General features: G+C 33.6%; 1 protein-coding gene across 1 annotated transcript; it reads left to right on the forward strand.

The window, feature by feature from the left end:
- Nucleotides 1-16162: 16162 nt before the first annotated feature.
- LOC139516006 (interleukin-1 receptor-associated kinase 4-like) lies at nt 16163-17955 on the forward strand. Its single transcript, XM_071305810.1, is given in 2 exon segments — nt 16163-16327; nt 16330-17955. Coding segments are annotated over 2 exon segments (1599 nt in total). The 5' UTR covers nt 16163-16288; the 3' UTR covers nt 17890-17955.
- The last annotated feature ends 565 nt before the right edge of the window (nt 17956-18520 follow it).

Consider the following 18520-nt stretch of genomic DNA (forward strand, 5'->3'; position numbering starts at 1 on the left):
GATACTATGAGCAATATGCAAACTATATTCAATGCAAAGATTGATTGTAAGGTGTACATGGCTATTTGGCATCAGAGGCGGATTTAAGGGGGGGGGGGGCAGGGGGTCGGGGCCCCCCTTTTTGGAAAAAATTTGGTTGCTTATATAGGGAATCACTGAAGCGTGACTGGAGCGGCCCCCTCTTAGGTCAGTCAGTGGGCCCCCTTATAAAAATTTCTGGATCCGCCACTGGGCATGGTCAGGATGGTTCATCTGACCTTGACCTCATTTTCATGGTTCATTGACCAATGTTAAGGGGGGGGCAAGGGGGTTCCCAATAACAGCAAAACAGCAAATTGATTTGGCTCATAACATATAACAAGGAATTAAAATGGACAAAAACAGATAACAGTAAATGAAATACTAAAATAATTCGGTCTTTGACAAATCAGTATTTCTTATTACGGATATAATCCCTTGTAATGCATTCCATTTTCTATGACTATGTTTTTAGTATTAATTTATCTATCTAGAATGTGTTTAAATTACTACTCAATATATTATAATATTTTTTATACGCTCGTTTACGGAACGTATTATCATGATTATGGTATACTGTTGTCCGTCTGTTGTCAACATGTCGGACATTAACTCAAAAACTCTTTAACCAATTTGCATTAAACTTTGGGAAATTGTTTATATCTATTGACGTGAGCTCCCTTTTCCTTTTTTTTTTTTTTTATAAATTTCAGATTTTAAGTTTCTGGGTAATGGGGATTTATTCAATAAAATTGGTGGGTTTTTTTTCAGTTTTCTGATAATATCTCAAAAATACTTTCACAGAGCAAGGAATTTTGGTGAATTGTGTATATCTATTAACATGAGGTCACTTTCAATTTTTATAAATTTTAGATTTTACGTTTCCGAGTTAACGGGTTTTATTAATTAAAAAGGGGGGATTTTTCAGTTTTCAGACATTAACACAGAAATGTTTTCAGCAGTTCTCATGAAACTTTGCTGAAATGTTTATATCTATTGTTGTAAACTCCCTTTCGATTTTTCTTAATTTTAGATTTTATGTTATTGAGTTAAAGGGGCACTAGCTGTCAAATTCATTGTAACCGATTTGACTCAAATTCTCATATTTGGTTTATAACAATGTAAAACATTTATCCAAACTATCAAAAGTCTAAAATAAAAGTTTACAGAGCATGGGGTAGCTAATATATATGTTCGTTTCGTGTGTATTTTAGTCCAGACGCCATCTAATTAACTATCGATTTGACCTCAGATGACCATATACGCGATGTAAACAAAAATAAAGATACGAATAGATTAAACCAACACGTGCAATTGGATTTTTATAGGTCTGTTTGATTTTATTTTATAGATTAAAAATAGATGTTTCTCATTGTTTTTAACCATATAAGAATGATTTTATGTGCATCGAATTAGTAATCAAATGATTTACCGTAGTTTCACTTTCATTGTTGACATTCTTTTTCTTTAAATAACCAGTACACGTACAATGCATGCGTTGTCAATCTCTAGCTAGGGGTTAACTTGAAGTTCACATGAATACCGGTTAGAATGATGATGACGTTTTCATTAATAGTTATCCCATGATACCGCGGTGTGTCAGTGTAAGATCACCCCGATGGCCGGAGGCCAGAGGGTGATCTAACACTGACACACCAAGTCCGAATGGGATAACTATTTTACATCCCAGCTGTTTTAGATTAGACGAAAAACCATTTACAAATCATAAAATCTAGTTTAGAACGCCACACCACTATTATATTATAATTTATATATTACTATATGATGTATACCCTTAATGACCCCCGAACACGATGAGTAGATATCAAATAATGTCAACTCGCCCCACTGGCCAATCGGCCCACACTGTATCGCCACTTTATAAAAAAATGCCCCACTCTTGTTTACCGACTCGCCCCAATTTGAAAAAGTGTAAAATCAAATTGAACAATCAGTCTGACAACTCACTTATTAACGAAAAGGGTTGAAACCCCACTGAATACAGGTCTGCCAACTCGCCCCATATATAAAAATATCTTGCTTCCTTTAAGTATGTTGAATTACTAATAGTTCGTATCCAGTCGTCCTGGTGTAGTGGAACGTGTCGTGGCTTGATATGCTAAAGGTCTTGAGTTCGAATCCCAGCATGTACACTGGATTTTTTCTACGTGAATTTTGATAGATAGTCTTTTCCGTATAATTAATAGTCTTTTCCGTATAATTAATTATAAGTTTTATAGTGGATTTGGCATTCCCGCCAAAATGTTACAGAACAAAGGAAAGCATGCATAACAAAGACACTCAAACTGGTGTGATCTGGTAGGGGTGATCCGGCTCAGATCTGAGCCGGATCACCCCTGTTAGAACAAAGGAGCTGGGATGTAACTTGCAAGTGAATCAGTCAAAAATTATGTTTAATCGCTTATTTCAACAAAATTAAAGGAAATTGATTGCTAAAAGCAAATTATTATTTCATTATTCCAATTTGATTAATGATTGATCTAAAAAAAATCATACTTTATTTTTTTTTATATATCGTAGCTAGTGCCCCTTTAAGGGATTTTATTCATTAGAAAAAGGTAGTATTTTCTAGTTTTCAAAAATAACTCAAAAATGCTTTCAGCAGTTCTCATGAAACGTTGGTGTATTGTTTAAATATATTGACTGAAGCTGCCTTTGTTGCTAATAAAAAAATGACCTGAAAGAGTTTGAATATTCTGACTTTTTCTAAATGACCATTTAATGAGGTGTGTCAATTTTTCTTAATAAGACTATGAGGCAAAGTGGTATATAGGGTAGCAAAATCAAAAGCACCAATTATAAGCATGCAATTTATCAAGTACTTCGAACGAATTTTGACACTCCAAAAGCAATTTATTCCACTTTTTTCAAAGGCCTTATTTGAACATTTTTTTTATCAGCTGAGGTTTTTGATTGTACCAAGTGTACTAATAAGTAGAATACATAGTTTAGTAGGGAAACAATGGCTTGAAATATGGAACGCCATGCAGGGCCGTAACTACATGGAGGCAAATGAGGCAAATTTGCCTCATGTTGGAAATTTCAAAAAAAAAGTTGTCTTCACATCAAATTGTTTTCTCGGCGAGTTCTCTTCACTTTCTGATGTCGCCCCAATCTAATTAAAAACCGATCTCTCATCGCTCCTGTTTCTGATATGTCGCGTGGGAGATCTAACGAAACCCGCTTTGAGGTCACATGTGAGTGACCTCGTAGGTGTGTCTTTTTCGACCAATGAAATTGAGTCTTTCACGATCTTGGAAGTTTAACGTAAGGCAAAGGGATGTAACTCATTTTATTTACGACGAAATCGTCAGTCAAAATAATTCATAAACTTTTTTGATTGGCTTATTAATAGGTCGTCAACTCATTTGCATATCTTTATAAATTCATGACTTTTAGTTCACTCACATGTGACCTCAAAGCCGGTTTCGTTAGATCTCCCACGCGACATATCAGAAACAGGAGCGATGAGAGATCGGTTTTTAATTAGATTGATGTCGCCCCTGCATGTTTTTTGTGATCCATGTTTCTAATTAACTTTAATTTTCAGTGTTGATGGTCTATTGTTTGTAGTTATGTGTCTTAAATTACATTGAATCTATATATTTTGCTTTGAGACCAGAATATTGTCAAAAATAATAGTTCAAAATAAAATGTGTTTCAGATTAAGAAAGAGTCCGGGAAACGCTCAGAATGCACGATTTTGCGTCATTCCTTTCAGAGCTTCTGGGGGCCCCCTGACCCCTCGCTGAAATATTTTTGGTGAATATATTTTGCCTCACTTTTAAAAGAGGCTAGTTACGGCCCTGCCATGACTGCCTTATGTTAATGATCAGCATTATATGCAGTGCTCACACCATTATATTTTAAAAGTGCTCACAACATTATATTAAGTGCTCACAACATTATGTTATATATATAGCACGGCTCTTACGAATTAAGATTTTTAATGCATCGAAAACGCGTAGCGTTTGAGTGCATTAAAAATTTTAATGAGTAAGGCGTGGCTATATATGATTTGTAATATGACCAATGAATATGCTATATTATACAGACATTAAATATGTTTATTTTTAAGGCGTGGCCAGAATGACGTTATTCCCGCTAAAATTCTGCACGAGCTCTTGTATGCTAGAAGCTTAAAATGTCGGAGGCAATGGTTGATTTTTTAGGCGACGACGAAGAAAACCTTGTCCTCTCTCAAATTTCCGAACAAGATGCTACTGGAAGATTTATAAGATTTATTGGTCGAAACAACAAGGCGTTCAAAGGTGGTTTAGGCGATTTACGGCTGGATAATAAAAATATCAAACACTATGCAAGAGTATACGTATATAAATTATTTTAAAAAACATGTTTTTAAAACGGCAATTAGCATATTACGTTTTATGTATTTTTGAAACAAAAAGAATGACAAAGCCGTGACAAATTTGTTTCAGGCTAAATCGTATAAACTTGTAGAAATCTGAAGACTCCGATATTAAAAGCACGTGGTTGTCTTTTATTTTCACTTTGTCCGTCCGTCCGTCCGTTTGTTTGTTTGTTTGTCTGTCCGTCCCTCAAAAGCTAGTTATTGTGGGCGCTTCATCTCAAGAACCTCTCGAGCAAGACAGTACGGGGTTGCTGACTGGCCTATATCAATTTCTGAATCTTCAGCTGTTTCCCATAAAATATTTAAAATTTTGCCGGTGGGAGACCATTTCTAACTAATCAGATGAGTTTTTTTAGTTTTTATATTAATTTTCAACTTGTTAATAAATACCACTTGTTATTTCTTTCTGTTTCTATACATGCAACATAAGTTTAGCGGAGGAAAATACATTTTAAAGTTCATAATTCTTCTTTTGCAGGTCCAAGATGCATAGTTGACTTCTATGAAACATACTTGAAGGCAATTGGATCTGGCGTATTTTATCGCAAACCACTTATTTCTGATGTCCAAGATAAGCATCGCTACGGAAAGTCCGCGTTAGGAGTGAACAAGTTGAATGGTTTAATGTGTGAAAAGGGGGGGCTTGGTTGGCAACTTTACCAACCACTCGGGGAAAAAGAACTGCGCTATATCAAGCAGGAATAGGTGAGCAACATATTATGGAAAGGACTGGGCACCGCTCTACGAAAGGCGTTCGAACATACAAGACCGCTAACAGTAACATTCAAAAGCGAGTATCGGATGTCTTGAACCCCCCCCCCCCCCCCCCCCCCCCCCCCCCCCCGTCCGATCGTGATATGAATGACAGTTTACAGGAGTCCGTTCAAACCAAAACTGCTGTGGCCGAACCATTTGAAAGGAATTTGAACAAGAAACACTGTCTGGGTGATATCACAAATACATGCCGTTTGAATGATTCTGGTGCCGTTACATTCTCAAATGTAACTTTAATTTTCATCGAATTAATATGTTGCCGAGTTATTAACGGACTAACTTTGAATTTGTTTCATTTAATGTAAAGCATAACGGTGGGCTTTTTTATATTTTCACTTGAATGTATAAATTACAGTACTAGTAATTAAATTTCATTTTATTCAGTTTTTGCTATTTTCAGAGATATTCCCTGTGAGGTTCTACACAAGAGTTTAATTTTAGTTCGAATCTTAGAAAGAAAAAAACACACTATTCTCTTCTTCTAAGTAAAAGACGTTTGTTTATGTAAAAAGAGGTGGAGCCTTACTGTGCACTTTCAGTGAAGTTAATGAACTGGTTTTTGGCTCCTCCCACCAATGGTTTTCTAATGGGAGATTGTTGAATAATCCTACGACAGTGCAATAACGTTCAAATCGGGAAGTTAATGCACTCCTTTCCATAACATCAGAATTTAAAGCACACAAAAGATCAAAGAAATTAGTAAAAATCATATTACAAATGCAGTGATCACACCATTATATTAAGTGCTCACAACATTATATTAAGGGCTCACAACATTATATTAAGTGCTCACAACATTATACGTTTTTTGTTGTAAGATGAGATCATTCGGTAAACATCGTTTTTTAGCGGAAATTACCGAATCCATAATTTGTAAATTACGGTAATGCCCGGCAAACAAATTTAAACAGTTATTAATGTTTGGTGCAAAATAACTAGTTTGTGAATTTAAATTCTTTTAAGAATATAATTCTGACTACGCCGCATTTTTGCGCCTGTCCCAAGTCAGGAGCCTCTGGTCTTTGTTTTTCTTATATTATTTTAATTTTAGTTTCGTGTGTACAATTTGGAAATTAGTATGGCGTTCATTATCACTGAACTAATATATATTTGTTTATGGGCCAGCTGAAGGACGCCTCCGGGTTCGGGAATTTCTCGTTACATTGAAGAACTGTTGGTGACCTTCTGCCGTTGTTTTTTCTATGGAGTCGGGTTGTTGTCTCTTTGAAACATTCCCCATTTCCATTCTCGATTTTATGCTATACATAAAAGTCAAATAAGTTTCGACAATTTTCCATTTTTTCCCCGTGAGTGATCCCTATCCATGAGAAAGAAGCCCCACAGAAACAATCAAGATCCGCCGTCAAAAGTAACTTTCCAGATAACGAAAATAATATTCAGATATGAAATTTTCAACCTTTTAGATTGATCCTAACATGGGATATGGAAAAAAAATTGGTAGCAAAAATAACAGAAATCCTCAGACTATAGACAAGCTTGTATGTGAGAAGAATTAGAACGCCAATCACAACAACGAGAAGAATTCACAGTAAAACAATACTAGAAGTTCTCCATTAATATAATTATATTACAATTATATATTGACATAATAATAAGTATCTTTTTTTTGTGCTTCCGTTACAAAATAAATTGTATGGACTTTAAATAAAATCAAAGAAGTGCTCAGCAACAAATATCATTCCTCTTTTTTGTGTTGTTGCTATCATCTGGACATAAACACAAATTTGAATCTTTTTTCGAGGTCCATTGTTATCAAAGAAGTGCGATCTAAAAGATATTATTCTTCTATGACTTGTAGTTGATTATATTTTGTATCTTAATGTACCTTAACCAGAATTAATTTAGGTCGAGTAGTTATCAAAGGTACCAGGATTATAATTTAGTACGCCAAATGCTTGTTTCGTCTACATAAGACTCATCAGTGACGCTCATATCAAAATATTTATACATCCAAACAAGTACAAAGTTGAAGAGCATTGAAAATGACTCCTTTTTCATGGACAATCGTTACTATCCAATAATAGTAAATCATTCTATTTTACTCAGTTTGTTTCAATCTTTATCTAAATGCAAAACTTAGATGCATGTTTTTTTTATTAGTTGTTAGTGGCTTTGAACTAACTGTCAGTAATTGCGAGATCAGTACTTATAGTGTCTTTTTGTTGTTGGGATATAGAAGTACCCGCCCACGTCTACTCTATTTTCTGGTAGATGGATTTATATTTGTACCCATCTGATGAGTTCAGCCTTTTACAACTGATTTTCATAGTTCGTTCTTATCTTGTTCTGTTACGCCACTGTCCCAGGTTAGAGGGAGGGTTGGTATCCCGCTAACATGTTAAAACCCGCCGCACATTCTGTATATGTGGCTGTCCCAAGTCAGGAGGTGCCTTTATTTCAGTGGTTGTCGTTTGTTAATGTGTTATAAACATGTTAGTTTTTCGATCGTTTGTTTGTACATAAATTAGGAATGTTTTACGTTTATCATTTCGGGGCCTTCTATAGCTGCATGACTATGCAGTATGGGCTTTGCTCATTGTTGAAGGCCGTACTGTGGCCGTTTAGTTGTTAATTTCTGTGATGTCATTTTGTCTCTTGTGGAAAGTTGTTTCATTATCAAGCATACCACTTTTTTTTATATATATTAACCGTGCAAAATGACGAACAAACGTAGTAAACGTTTTTCATCCCCACAAACTCAGTTTTCATAAGAGATGATAACTTTAAATGAAAATAATGTTAAACTGGGTCTTGAAAGGGTAAAATTTATGGATTTTTTTGAAAAAAAGTGTGTTTCCAGTTTTTGGAGAAAAAAATAATTTGTTTTTGATTCTGAGAAAAAAAAATTGGTTTATTCACCCCTAGCTGCCAATAGAATCATATTCAAAACAGTGTGGTCCTGGCCATTGATTGACGACCTAAATTATCCCATTGACTGGGACAGATTAGGTGAACGTTTGTCGGTAACAATCACTGCTCACTATGTACTTGTTAAAGACACTGAATCTGTGGGGGTCACCAAAGGTTCTCAACACCTAAATAAAGCAATTCGAAAAACGAATCCGGAATAATACGATGTGTTGATTTATATCAATAATATAAATCAAAACATAAAGGTTATTCCTGAATATTTTTTCGAATTATATTATTACTAAAGGCGTTAAGAACCTTTGGTGATCCCACAGTTTAAATTCTATAATAAGTAAGAAGTGAGCAATGGTCGTTACAGACAAACGTTCACCTAATCTGTCCCAGTCAATGGGATAATTTAGGTCGTCAATCAATGGCCAGGACCACACTGTTCTGAATATGTGTAATGCTAAATTTCCCTTCGATATTTCATTAAATAAACTTTTTATTATTTCACTTACATTTTGCCATTCGTGATCATTCGTATTTCTTACGACGAACAGAACTACTTTAATCATTCACTTCTTAGTTTCATCTTTTCCTTACTTATTTCAATCAGTTTTAAATATTGTATACTGCCTTATGATCACATGACCTTAATAACTGTTTGAATTTGTTTGCTGGGCATTACCGTAATTTACAAATTATGGATTCGGTAATTTCCGCTAAAAAACGATGTTTACCGAATGATCTCATCATACATCAATCTCATCCAACAATCTCATCATACAACAAAAAACGTATAATGTTGTGAGCACTTCATATAATGGTGTGAGCACTTAATATAATGTTGTGAGCCCTTAATATAATGTTGTGAGCACTTAATATAATGGTGTGAGCACTGCATATAATGTTGGGAGCACTTAATATAATGTTGTGAGCACTTAATATAATGTTGTGAGCACTTAATATAATGGTGTGAGCACTGCATATAATGGTGTGAGCCCTTAATATAATGTTGTGAGCACTTAATATAATGTTGTGAGCACTTAATATAATGGTGTGAGCACTGCATATAATGCTGATCATTAACATAAGGCAGTCATGGCGTTCCACATTGAAACGAAAGAAATCTTTGTTTGTAATGAGTTATGTACATGTGCAGCTTCGGACCCAAGTACATGGTTGTAACTTTCATTGTACAATGCATTTGGTTCTGCTTTGAAAAGAATCACAGAGCTGAGTCCATGTACCATATTATATACAAGGTTAACTGGTTGTTAGGACCTAGTCCTTAATTGAGATCCTTGTCAGATATTCCTGGCCATATGTTTTCCTTTTTGTCATATTAAGAATTGTTTTAATTTAATATGTTCGAACGGGAAACAAGGAACATTATTCTCATACAAAAAATTAAGATAATTCTAAATACACATTCATAAAAAATGGAATTTATTACAAAGGATAATCATAAGATGTACTTAAATTGTCCTGGACCTCACTTCTGTGATGGGTAAATGTTAATGGAATCCTTCTCTGAATACGGGACAAACATATTAGTAGTGGTAGACCCCAATGTCCAATGATCTTGAATTTTTGACTGTTAAAAAAAATGCTAACATTCCAATTTTCAATAACAGTTAACAGCAAATACATTATCACAATAACAGATAACAAAAAAACTAATAGCCCAATAACAGCTAACAAAGAATAAGACAATAACAGCTAACAGCAAATTTATTTTCAAAATAACAGATAACAAAGAATTAAATTGCCCCATAACAGCATAACGTTACAGTTAAACCCTTGCTCCCCCTCTGTTAAGTTTTCATGGTTAAGTTAGTTTCTAAGAATTTATAAGCAATAGGTCTACTATTTTTTTGAATGGAATGATTGTAGGTGCACAGATTTATCTGTTTGGTTTATCTGACCTTGACCTCATTTTCTTGGATCTTATTAAGTTTATTTGATACTTGTAGTATAAAAGCTTTATATTTAGGACTATCAATATAAAAATCAATGATCAGTAAACCAGGTGAGACATTTCAGTGTGTGCACTCTATTGTTTCAAAGTATGCATACACTAGCTGCAGAGATGAAACTAAAATATCAGCATTTTAAGGTATTTATTTATGAATCATTTCTGGATTAAAACACATGAATACTTGAGAATTAACTCAGGGAACATATCAATGAGACAGCAACCAGCTATGTAAAACTTGTTTGTTTCAATGTTCCTAATTGTCAACTTCCCATTTGTCATTATGTTATTAATTACATATATATTAAACAAATATCAAGTCAATATATTAAAGCATAAAGAAACAAGAGGCTCTAAAGAGCCTGTGTCGCTCACCTTGGTCTATGTGAATATTAAACAAAGGAAGCTGATGGATTCATTACAAATTTGTGTTTTGGTGATGGTGATGTGTTTGTACATCTTACTCTACTGAACATTCTTGCTGCTTACAATTATCACTATCAATAATGAACTTGGCCCAGTAGTTTCAGTGGAAAATGTTAGTAAAAATTTACAAATTTTATGAAAATTGTTAAAAATTGACTATAAAGGACAATAACTCCTTAGGGGGTCAATTGACCATTTTGGTCATGTTGACTTAATATTAGGTCTTACTTTGCTGTACATTATTGCTGTTTCCAGTTTATCTCTATCTATAAACATTTTCAAGATTAACAAAAAACGGCAAAATTTCCTCAAAATTACTAATTCAGGGGCAGCAACCCAACAACGGGTTGTCCAATTCATCTGAAAATTTTAGGGCAGATAGATCTTAACCAGATAAATAATTTTACTCCGGTCAGATTTGCTCTAAATGCTTTGGTTTTTGAGTTATAAGCCAAAAACTGCATTTTACCCCTATGTTATATTTTTAGCCATGGCGGCCATCTTGGTTGGTTTGCCGGTTCACCGGACACATTTTTTAAACTAGATACCCAAATACTGATTGTGGCCAAGTTTGGTTTAATTTGGCCAGAGACATATAATACATGTATTAGAGACATATAATACATGTATTATATGTCTCTGATTTGGCCCACTATTTTCAGAGATTTTTGTAAAAGTTAACAGACGACGCGAGACGACGACCGACGCAAAGTGATGAGAAAGGGCCAGGTGAGCTAAAAAAGGGAAACTGATAATGCTTCGGTGATTTCCTATTAAAGCAACAAAAATTCCCACTTAAAAAGCCTTTTAAATATAGGGGGCGTGGTCCCCTAAATCCGCGTCGCCCCTGCAAATTTACTTTTAAATGTTGCCATTAGACCTGATGACCATTTGATTTTTACTTTAGGTGCGAAGATGATTGATGGATGTCTGTTTACAGCGGTGGTTGGTTTTTATACGACCGCAAAATTTGAAAATTTTTTCGTCGTATATTGCTATCACGTTGGCGTCGTCGTCTGCGTCGTCGTCGTCGTCGTCGTCGTCGTCGTCGTCGTCCGAATACTTTTAGTTTTCGCACTCTAACTTTAGTAAAAGTGAATGGAAATTTATGAAATTTTAACACAAGGTTTATGACCACAAAAGGAAGTTTGGTATTGATTTTGGGAGTTTTGGTCCCAACATTTTAGGAATTAGGGGCCAAAAAGGGCCCAAATAAGCATTTTCTTGGTTTTCGCACTATAACTTTAGTTTAAGTAAATAGAAATCCATGAAATTTAAACACAATGTTAATGACTACAAAAGGAAGGTTGGTATTGATTTTGGGAGTTTAGGTCCCAACAGTTTAGGAATTAGGGGCCAAAAAGGGACCCAAATAAGCATTTTTCTTGGTTTTCGCACCATAACGTTAGTATAAGTAAATAGAAATCTATGAAATTTAAACACAAGGTTTATGACCATAAAAGGAAGGTTGGTATTGATTTTGGAAGTTTTGGTCCCAACAGAATAAGGGGCCCAAAGGGTCCAAAATTAAACTTTGTGTGATTTCATCAAAAATTGAATAAATGGGGTTCTTTGATATGCCGAATCTAACTGTCATGACTGTGTATGTAGATTCTTAACTTTTGGTCCCGTTTTCAAATTGGTCTACATTAAGGTCCAAAGGGTCCAAAATTAAACTTAGTTTGATTTTGACAAAAAATGAATCAGTTAAGTTCTTTGATATGCTGAATCTAAAAATGTACTTAGATTCTTGATTATTGGTCCAGTTTTCAAGTTGGTCCAAATCGGGGTCCAAAATTAAACTTTGTTTGATTTCATCAAAAATTGAATAAATGGGGTTCTTTGATATACCAAATCTAACTGTGTATGTAGATTCTTCATTTTTGGTCCTGTTTTCAAATTGGTCTACACTAAAGTCCAAAGGGTCCAAAATTAAACTTAGTCTGATTTTAACAAAAATTGAAATCTTGGGGTTCTTTGATATGCTGAATCCAAAAATGTACTTAGATTTTTTATTATGGGCCCAGTTTTCAAGTTGGTCCAAATCAGGATCTAAAATTATTATATTAAGTATTGTGCAATAGCAAGTCTTTTCAATTGCACAGTATTGCGCAATGGCAAGAAATATCTAATTGCACAATATTGTGAAATAGCAAATTTTTTTTTAATTAGAGTTATCTTTCTTTGTCCAGAATAGTAAGCAAGAAATATCTAATTGCAAAATATTGTGCAATAGCAAGATTTTTTATACGACCACAAAAATTTTAATTTTTCGGTCGTATATTGCTATCACGTTGGCGTCGTCGTCGTCGTCCGAATACTTTTAGTTTTCGCACTCTTACTTTAGTAAAAGTGAATAGAAATCAATGAAATTTTAACACAAGGTTTATGACCACAAAAGGAAGGTTGGGATTGATTTTGGGAGTTTTGGTCCCAACATTTTAGGAATTAGGGGCCAAAAAGGGCCCAAATAAGCATTTTCTTGGTTTTCGCGCTATAACTTTAGTTTAAGTGAATAGAAATCTATGAAATTTTGACACAAGGTTTATGACCACAAAAGGAAGGTTGGGATTGATTTTGGGAGTTTTGGTTCCAACAGTTTAGGAATTAAGGGCCAAAAAAAGGGCCCAAATAAGCATTATTCTTGGTTTTCGCACAATAACTTTAGTATAAGTAAATAGAAATCAATGAAATTTTAACACAAGGTTTATGACCACAAAAGGAAGGTTGGGATTGATTTTTGGAGTTGAGGTCACAACAGTTTATGAATTAGGGGCCAAAAAAAGGGCCCAAATAAGCATTATTCTTGGTTTTCGCCCAATAACTTTAGTATAAGTAAATAGAAATCTATGAAATTTAAACACAAGGTTTATGACCATAAAAGGAAGGTTGGGTTGGATTTTGGGAGTTTTGGTCCTAATAGTTTAGGAATAAGGGGCCCAAAGGGTCCAAAATTGAACTTTGTTTGATTTCATCAAAAATTGAATAAATGGGTTCTTTGATATGCCAAATCTAACTGTGGATGTAGATTCTTAATTTTTGGTTCAATTTTCAAATTGGTCTACATTAAGGTCCAAAGGGTCCAAAATTAAACTAAGTTTGATTTTAACAAAAATTAAATTCTTGGGCTTATTTGATATGCTTTATCTAAATATGTACTTTGATTTTTGATTATGGGCCCAGTTTTCAAGTTGGTCCAAATCAGGATTCGATATCAAGTATTGTGCAATAGCAAGAAATTTTCAATTGCACAGTATTGCACAATAGCAAGAAATATCTAATTGCACAATATTGTGCAATAGCAATTTATTTTCAATTGTAGTTATCTTTCTTTGTATAGAATAGAAGTTGATAATATATGTTGGAAATTTGCCAGACATGACTATGATGTCATTTTCTATTTTTATTTGCCAATAACTTTATGTAAATAACTTCATTGGAAATATGCCAATATAAAATGTTGCTGATGAAGCTTTTTTTCCTTATCTTATCTAAAATGTTTTTAGATAATGTATGTTGGACATTTGCCAGACATGACTATGATGTCATTTTCTATTTTTATTTGCCAATAACTTTATGTAAATAACTTCATTGGAAATTTGCCAATATAAAATGTTGCTGATGAAGTTTTTTTTATTGTTTTATACAATAAACAATGTATATTCACTTTTACTACCTACCAATCTTTACCATTCAGTGATAACAAGCACTTTATTTTACATTTTAATATTTTATGATGTATTTAAAAGAGTAGTTATTGTTGAATTGATCAGTTTTGGAAAAAGGGAAACAGGGATGTGAAAAAAAGGGGGGGGGTTAAATTTTTCTCATTTCAGACCCCCCTATAAACAGGGCCATACCAAGAACAACTTTATGGAAGTCTGAGTCCCAGATATTACTTAAGATACATCTTCAACCTCAATGTCAACAATTCTTTTAAGGGCATACGATACAGTTACAGGGAAGGTAATGACGTTGCTAACGTAAAATGTTATTTTCGCGACGTCAAACTGTGACATATAGGTAAAAGATGCATTTTTCGACTGATTTTTATCATTCAAACTGATTTAATTTGAAAACGAGTGCATAGACCCCTATTTTTTAAAACGAAATTTAGTTTCATTTTGCAGGGAGATTATATGGACTAAACTTTCAAAAACTGTAAATAGTGCAATTTTTTTAATTTTGATAAATATACAGCAAAAAATTACTTTTTTCTCTCAATTCATGACCATTTGATAAATATGAGTTATTTCTGAACAAAAAATGCATACATTTTTAGAATACTTATAAAATACAGAAATTACAAATTATTTAACAAAAAACAATTTGTGTCTATCTTTTAAAACAAAAACGTTGTGTCTTTCTTTCAAAAAGGAAAATACGGCCGCAAGTCCGAATTTTGAGCAAATATACAAAATTTCTACCTCATTTACCTCAAAAAGTAGCACACGAAGGTATAATTTTTATTATATATTTGATTTAATCAGGTAAAAAATAGCCTATAGTCTATGCAAATTTTCATCAACTTGTAAATACGGGATCAAAACTGTATCGTATGCCCTTAAATGAACACTAGACTACATTGTCATTTACCATCGACTCGTATTGTATAGTTCAGAAACATGTTATATGTGTATTATTTATATGTCTCTGTATAGTCAATGTACAAAATATCATTCTATTTTCAAAATTATTTCGAAGAATTTGGTTGTGTAATGCAACAAAACTGAGTCCACAAACGTAACGTCTTCAAATTACTAAAACCATTAACGACGTCGGCATTTTCCTCCAGAAAACAAGCGCGTAACAAAAACACTGGACACTTAGTTTATCACATAACTTTAAATATTTACGTTCAACATATTTCTTTTTTCTTTCGAACAAAAATGTGCAGCAAATACACATTCTGGAAATATAAATAGATATATGCTTAGAGCAGTGAAATGGAAATGATTAGCGATTATGTCGTGGACCCTTTTCAGATAATAGCGTTAAAACGTCATTTCTTAAGATTGTAACATACTAGCTGGACATTAAAAAAAATCAGGTGTTCAGTCTGGACTATGGAATCATTCATATTTTGAGGATTATTTTAAACCTCTGGTTATGCACATTTGGAATACCAAGTTGTTTTGAAAATAAAAAGATTGTAATTACATATTGTTCTTGTCGATTCTTTCATTTCGATTATTAATCCTTCCAAATTACTACTTCTTACACATAACGAAGACCATTCCAAACTTATCTACCATGATCGTTTTTGATTTTTTTTGCGATGAATTTCGTGTGATGTCCGAGTCAGAATCCGAACAATTCTGAAATACGAAAATGCAGGGAAATTTGTTGAATTTGTATAAGTTTTAGGTCAAAAACTCTAATTTATGCTTATTTAATGTTACAAGTTACACCGTATTTTTGCTGTTTTCTATATTCCGTTTCGTGCTTTATAGATTAAATTTTAATTTACCTTACTAATAATGTGGATTTTAATGGCATGCATTCATCATTTTATCATAAAAAAATTCTTATTCCTATTCTTATTCAAAATATTTTAAACACGGTTGTATAAAACTATCTAAAAGGCGCATTTTACAGTTGCCGTCAACTTTGTGCACGCTGTCATATCTGTTGTGTTGTCATTTCTATGCAAATTTATTTAGCTGTCGTCTTCGTGATTTTAATTTCCAAAATGACTATAAATAATAATAAATAAGCTTTATTTAGAGTCGGCATGGTATATAAAACATAGACAAACATAAGCTCTAATGAGCTTTAAACCGACATAACCAGACTGAAGCGAACAAAAGCTGTTGAAACAGAAAATGTCCGTAAACAGTCGTGAAACGATAGATTATGACACTTAAATATCAGGAATTTACCTTTCTCAACGCAAAGATATCTAAGTTCGCTCTTGGATCCAGATCAACTATGGAAAAAGTTCGTAATCCACGTCCCCAAAAAAGTGGATTCTCCAAATTTTCAAGAAAGATATTCATCAATGCAAGTAAAATTGTTTGAAGAAAGGGGCAATAAAAATAATGGCAGTTCAACAAAATACATTATTGATGACTGGGGAACACAAAATTCGCGAGTTAAACACCTATTAAAGGCATTAACTGAAGCAGAACTTTATGCGGCTGCTGATTATTTGTCTGTGAAGATTTTGCGCCAAGATCCTGTGCAAAGGAAAACAAGTGCTACATCATTTTCATCTCATTCGGATAGTCTACCATACCCTCCGTCATTCTCGCCAACACAAAACATTGACAGTGTAGATGAGAAGAAATTTAATAAGGATAAGGATATATCAGAGTTAACTGGACAAAGTCTACCCCAAAGCTCTGTAGATGATGTTGTGTATCACCGAATTCAGTCATGTGATGTCTATCCATCAAATGATGCAATGGCTGAATTATCGCCAAATTTAACAATCAAACATAAAAATACAGATAATTATACAAAAGAAAATAAAAACAATTTACCAGTAATCCAGCCACAAACTAAAACACAAGAATTCTCTTATAAAGCATTGTGTCTTATAACAAATGATTTTGATGGCCGCAATTTAGAAGAAGGTGGGAGAGTAATTGGATCTGGTGGGTTTGGAAAAGTCTATTTAGGACTTCCTGCAAACAATTACAAGGTTGCCATAAAAGCATTGAAGTTTGAAGAAGATGCTAAACCTGATGCACAATATGAAGCCATGATGACCAAACAGTTCCAGACAGAGTTGGAAACTCTTTGTGAGTATCGTCATGAGAACATAGTTCCTTTCTTGGGTTTCTCAGTTGATGTTTATCAAAAATGTCTTGTTTATCAATACATGCCTAATGGATCACTAGAAGACCGCTTATATTGCTTACACAATACAGATCCCCTTTTATGGCAGCAGCGTGTGAAGATAAGTCATGGAACAGCAGAAGGAATAGTGTATTTGAATACAAACAAGCTGGTTCATCGGAATATTAAAAGTGCAAATATACTGTTAGATAAGAACTTTTCACCTAAAGTGGGTGATTTTGCTACAGTTAGACTTGCACCATCGGGCACTGGATTTTCTTCGGCAGTTAGTACGAAGCTTGTAATAGGTACGTCAGCCTACATGGCACCTGAAGCCCCCAGGTTTGACATTTCTGCTAAGCTCGACTCATTCGCATTTGGAGTTGTATTACTGGAACTGTTAACAGGACTTCCACCTTTAGATGAACAGCGATCAGAATGTGACCTGTTAAGTTATATTTTAGAGAACTGTGATGATACTGACATTACTAAATATTTAGATATGAAAGCAGGATCCTGGGATATAGACATTGCGAATTCTATGTATGAAGTGTCAAGACAATGCTATGAAAATAAGAAAAAGGACAGGGTTTTGGTCAGTGAAATTTTACCAGTTCTTCAAAAGCTTGTAAATAAAATTTAGACTTTTTTCTACATGTATGTAAAAACATTTGAGTTGTGAACTTGTAATTAAATTAGACAAAATTTTCTTATTGTTTATTGTTTATGTACACTTGCTGCTGAGGCTTTGAGGGTCTGAGAACAAACCAGAAATATTTTATAGCAATTTTGACAACAATTTCTGAATTAAGACAGTAGGATTTTAAAGGGAACATTCTAATTTATTCTTAAAATGCAAATACCATGAATACTTGGTAAGGTCATGCAACCTAAATATTTATTTAATTAAAAACATATTGAACACAAATAAAACATGTATGATGGTTGCACAAAAAAAATGTACATATATATATATGGTCATGATGGTAGTCTTTTTAAAAATAACAAATAATAATTCGTTTATTGCTTCATATAAAAAAGAAGATGTGGTATGATCGCCAATGAGACAACTACATGCATTTTAAATGTAATGAGGATAATTGAACTTTTGAAAATATATATATTTATACACATGTACATTTTTGAATGTATTTACTTTCTTTGTTTGGTATTTTTTGGTTCACTTTTACAGCTTTACTTTTAAGGTATTAAAAAAAAGGTGAAACAGGCCACTCATAAATTAGTTCAGAGGATTGAAGTTATTAAGTGAGGCT

This window comes from Mytilus edulis, chromosome 3 (genome assembly GCF_963676685.1).
Source record: "Mytilus edulis chromosome 3, xbMytEdul2.2, whole genome shotgun sequence".
NCBI lineage: Eukaryota > Metazoa > Mollusca > Bivalvia > Mytilida > Mytilidae > Mytilus > Mytilus edulis.